General features: G+C 47.8%; 1 protein-coding gene across 2 annotated transcripts in view; it reads left to right on the forward strand.

Moving 5' to 3' along the window:
• The first annotated feature begins 8 nt into the window (after nt 1-8).
• LOC129847165 (intermembrane lipid transfer protein VPS13B-like) overlaps nt 9-5000 on the forward strand; it is a 48413-nt gene continuing 43421 nt past the window's right edge. For both annotated transcript variants that reach the window (XM_055914979.1, XM_055914980.1), the window contains exon 1: nt 9-3049. In XM_055914979.1, coding sequence (XP_055770954.1) covers nt 2953-3049 — 97 coding nt within the window. In that variant the 5' untranslated portion in view covers nt 9-2952. The remainder of the gene's footprint in view (nt 3050-5000) is intronic.

Here is a 5000-nt window from a genome sequence, read left to right on the forward strand (position 1 = left end):
GGTATCTCCTGGCTGGACTTCCAGATGATTCTATAGGAGCTGGGTGTAAACAGTTAGAGAGGGGGTAAGAGGTGGCTGGACTTCCAGGTGATTCTATAGGAGCTGGGTGTAAACGGTTAGAGAGGGAGTATCTTCTGGCTGGACTTCCAGGTGATTCTATAGGAGCTGGGTGTAAACAGTTAGAGAGGGGGTATCTTCTGGCTGGACTTCCAGGTGATTCTATAGGAGCTGGGTGTAAACAGTTAGAGAGGGGGTATCTTCTGGCTGGACTTCCAGATGATTCTATAGGAGCAGAGAGAGAGAGAGAGAGAGACAGAGAGAGAGAGAGAGAGACAGAGAGAGAGACAGAGAGAGAGAGAGAGAGAGAGAGAGAGAGAGAGAGAGAGAGAGAGAGAGAGAGACAGAGAGAGAGAGAGAGAGAGAGAGAGAGAGAGAGAGAGAGAGAGAGAGAGAGACAGAGAGAGAGAGAGAGAGAGAGACAGAGAGAGAGAGACAGAGAGAGAGAGACAGAGAGAGAGAGACAGAGAGAGAGAGACAGAGAGAGAGAGACAGAGAGAGAGAGACAGAGAGAGAGACAGAGAGAGAGAGGTCCTTATGACCAGATCAGATTCTATCTATCTGAGTTTTATGGATTAGGCTCCATCCACAAGGATTTGTAGCTTTGCCTGTGATAAATATAAATCCATCTCAGCTTGTAAATAGTTTGTGTGTTTTGTTGTGAGGATCGGTTTCATCCTTCTCAACCTGCAGAGTGGAAACACATGGAGGCAACGTGAGTGGGAGCGCTCTGACACGGAGGCTGTGATCTGAGGATAGTAACATGGATGAGCTGTGCAGATGTGGCTGGGGAGCAGGTTTACCAGGACCTGGTTGTGTTTCTATAAAGTCATGTTTATATCACTTTGACAGCTCCCTCTACTATCTCTCCATCTAAACTGACACCTCCTCTTAGGAAAGATCTCCATCTACTATCTCTCCATCTAAACTGACACCTCCTCTTCGGAAAGATCTCCCTCTACTATCTCTCCACCTAAACGGACACCTCCTCTAAGGGAAAGATCTCCCTCTACTATCTCTCCACCTAAACGGACACCTCCTCTAAGGGAAAGATCTCCCTCTACTATCTCTCCACCTAAACTGACACCTCCTCTAAGGAAAGATCTCCCTCTACTATCTCTCCACCTAAACTGACACCTCCTCTAAGGGAAAGATCTCCCTCTACTATCTCGCCACCTAAACTGACACCTCCTCTTAGGAAAGATCTCCCTCTACTATCTCTCCACCTAAACGGACACCTCCTCTAAGGGAAAGATCTCCCTCTACTATCTCTCCACCTAAACTGACACCTCCTCTAAGGAAAGATCTCCCTCTACTATCTCTCCACCTAAACTGACACCTCCTCTTAGGGAAAGATCTCCCTCTACTATCTCGCCACCTAAACTGACACCTCCTCTAAGGGAAAGATCTCCCTCTACTATCTCGCCACCTAAACTGACACCTCCTCTTAGGAAAGATCTCCCTCTACTATCTCTCCACCTAAACTGACACCTCCTCTAAGGAAAGATCTCCCTCTACTATCTCTCCACCTAAACTGACACCTCCTCTAAGGGAAAGATCTCCCTCTACTATCTCTCCACCTAAACTGACACCTCCTCTAAGGGAAAGATCTCCCTCTACTATCTCTCCACCTAAACGGACACCTCCTCTAAGGGAAAGATCTCCCTCTACTATCTCGCCACCTAAACTGACACCTCCTCTTAGGAAAGATCTCCCTCTACTATCTCTCCACCTAAACTGACACCTCCTCTAAGGAAAGATCTCCCTCTACTATCTCTCCATCTAAACTGACACCTCCTCTAAGGGAAAGATCTCCCTCTACTATCTCTCCACCTAAACTGACACCTCCTCTAAGGAAAGATCTCCCTCTACTATCTCTCCACCTAAACTGACACCTCCTCTAAGGGAAAGATCTCCCTCTACTATCTCTCCATCTAAACTGACACCTCCTCTAAGGGAAAGATCTCCCTCTACTATCTCGCCACCTAAACTGACACCTCCTCTTTAGGGAAAGATCTCCCTCTACTATCTCGCCACCTAAACTGACCTGCTTAGAGCTCAGCAACTCTCAATGTGGCTAATTTCCACAAGGAACCTAAAGCTCTTCTGTTAATATTTTGTGTTACGGTAACTCTCTCCTGTCTCTCTTCTGTTCATATTTTGTATTACGGTAACTCTCTCTTCTGTTGATATTTTGTATTACGGTAACTCTGTCTTCTGTTAATATTTAGTATTACGGTAACTCTGGCTTCTGTTAATATTTAGTATTACGGTAACTCTGTCTTCTGTTAATATTTAGTATTACGGTAACTTTCTTCTGTTAATATTTTGTATTACGGTAACTCTGTCTTCTGTTAATATTTAGTATTACGGTAACTCTGTCTTCTGTTAATATTTAGTATTACGGTAACTCTGTCTTCTGTTAATATTTAGTATTACGGTAACTCTGTCTTCTGTTAATATTTTGTATTACGGTAACTCTGTCTTCTGTTAATATTTAGTATTACGGTAACTCTGTCTTCTGTTAATATTTAGTAATACGGTAACTCTGTCTTCTGTTAATATGTTGTATTACGGTAACTCTGTCTTCTGTTAATATTTAGTAATACGGTAACTCTGTCTTCTGTTCGTCCAGCGGAGCTGAACTTGGATCTGTCCCGGCCCCTGAAGGTGAACCCTACGCTGGTGAAACTGGAGCAGACCAAGGCCTACCTGAGGAAGGTCCTACCTGATCACTACTGGGAGGCTCCTAAGCCCTCCTCCACCCCTCATTCCTCCCCCAGTAGGACCTCGTCCTCCTCTCCCCCGCGTCCCGACCCCTCCCACCTCAGCTCTCTCAGATCCCTGGCAGCCTTCCACAAGGTGTCCCTCCGCACCGCCCAGATCGTGGTTGTCATGGAGACTGAGTCGCACCCTGCCCGGCCCAGCCTGACCTGGTCGGTGTCGGCTATGAAGGGTACCATGAACATGAAGACTGGGCCCAAGCTAGACGGTAAGAGATTTAACCATTTATCTTACCTGTTGTCTTTTTACAGTTAAAAATGCAGCTCCCCCTCTCCCTTCTCCCCCTTTCTCTTCTCTCCCCCCTCTCTCTTCTCTCCCTCTTATCTCCCTCTCTCTTCTCCCCCTCTCTCTTCTCTCCCTCTCTCTTCTCCCCCTCTCTCTTCTCTCCCTCTCTCTTCTCTCCCCCTCTTTCTTTCTCTCCGTCTCTCTTCTCTCCCCCTCTTTCTTTCTCTCCCTCTCTCTTCTCTCCCCTTCTTCTCCTTCTTTCTATCCCCCCTCGCTCCTCTCTCCCGTTCTTCTTGTTTCTCTCCCCCCTCTTTCTTCTGTCCCTCTCTCTCCTCTCCCCCCTTTCTCTCCCCCTTCTCTCCCCCCTCCTCTCTTCTCTTTCTCTCCCCCCCTCCTCTCTTCTCTTTCTCTCCCCCTTCTCTCCCCCCCTCCTCTCTTCTCTTTCTCTCCCCCTTCTCTCCCCCCCTCCTCTCTTCTCTTTCTCTCCCTCTCTCTCTCAGAGTAACATCTGTCTTTATAGCCCCTGTATTCATATTCAACTTAGATCCCAGGAGTATTCCCAGTTGATATGATTGTCTCATGGGCAGCTCAGGTTCCTCTACCTCTGCTCTTTGAGGACTACACCTCGAGGCACCTGGGAAGTGAAGTCCCAGTACAGCTGATTAAGAGAGATAGGACACAAATGATTGTCTAGTCTTGTTTTTCCTGCAGGCAAGGGGCTGCCCTATACCTGCAACCAGAGGGGAGTAGTTTACAGTCCAGGTACAGGGGGTGGGTCTGACCTGACCTTAAAGATCTGCCTGACCTTTAGTTTACAGTCCGGGTACAGGGGGTCTGACCTGACCTTAAAGATCTGCCTGACCTTTAGTTTACAGTCCGAGTACAGGGGGCGGGTCTGACCTGACCTTAAAGATCTGCCTGACCTTTAGTTTACAGTCCGGGTACAGGGGGCGGGTCTGACCTGACCTTAAAGATCTCATTAAGCCTGTCTGTCTGACTCCTAGTACCTTGTCTGTCTGACTCCTAGTACCTTGTCTGTCTGACTCCTAGTACCTTGCTGAGGGCCCTTAAAGATCCCATCAAGCCTGTCTGACTCCTAGTACCTTGTCTGTCTGACTCCTAGTACCTTGTCTGTCTGACTCCTAGTACCTTGCTGAGGGCCCTTAAAGATCCCATCAAGCCTGTCTGTCTGACTCCTAGTACCTTGTCTGTCTGACTCCTAGTACCTTGTCTGTCTGACTCCTAGTACCTTGTCTGTCTGACTCCTAGTACCTTGTCTGTCTGACTCCTAGTACCTTGTCTGTCTGACTCCTAGTACCTTGCTGTCTGTGGCTATAGTCCTTCTCAACATATTTCTCTGTCTGACAGCGGTACGACCAAACCACCAAACAATGCAAGAGGTTAAAATACTCTCAATGAACGAGTCCAAGCCCCTGTCATGTGACCTGGGTGAGGCGTAGCTGGGAAGGCCGAAAGGTCTCTGTGGTTCTGTTTCGCCACAACAAAGTCCTCCTGAATAGAACACAGGAAACGGACCATGATGCATCACTGGTGTGTTCTCTGACCCGTAACCACGACGTTACCATGGAGGAATGAACTGTTCCTGTTCAGACTAGATATTGGCTGTTTCCCAAATGGCATCTTCTTCACTACGTAGTGCACTACCCCCATAGGGCTCTGGTCAAAAGTAGTGCACTACCCCATAGGGCTCTGGTCTAAAGTAGTGCACTACCCCCATAGGGCTCTGGTCTAAAGTAGTGCACTACCCCCATAGGGCTCTGGTCAAAAGTAGTGCACTACCCCATAGGACTCTGGTCTAAAGTAGTGCACTACCCCCATAGGGCTCTTGTCTAAAGTAGTGCACTACCCCCATAGGACTCTGGTCTAAAGTAGTGTACTACCCCCATAGGGCTCTGGTCTAAAGTAGTGCACTA

Source organism: Salvelinus fontinalis, unplaced genomic scaffold (genome assembly GCF_029448725.1).
Source record: "Salvelinus fontinalis isolate EN_2023a unplaced genomic scaffold, ASM2944872v1 scaffold_0743, whole genome shotgun sequence".
Taxonomy (NCBI): domain Eukaryota; kingdom Metazoa; phylum Chordata; class Actinopteri; order Salmoniformes; family Salmonidae; genus Salvelinus; species Salvelinus fontinalis.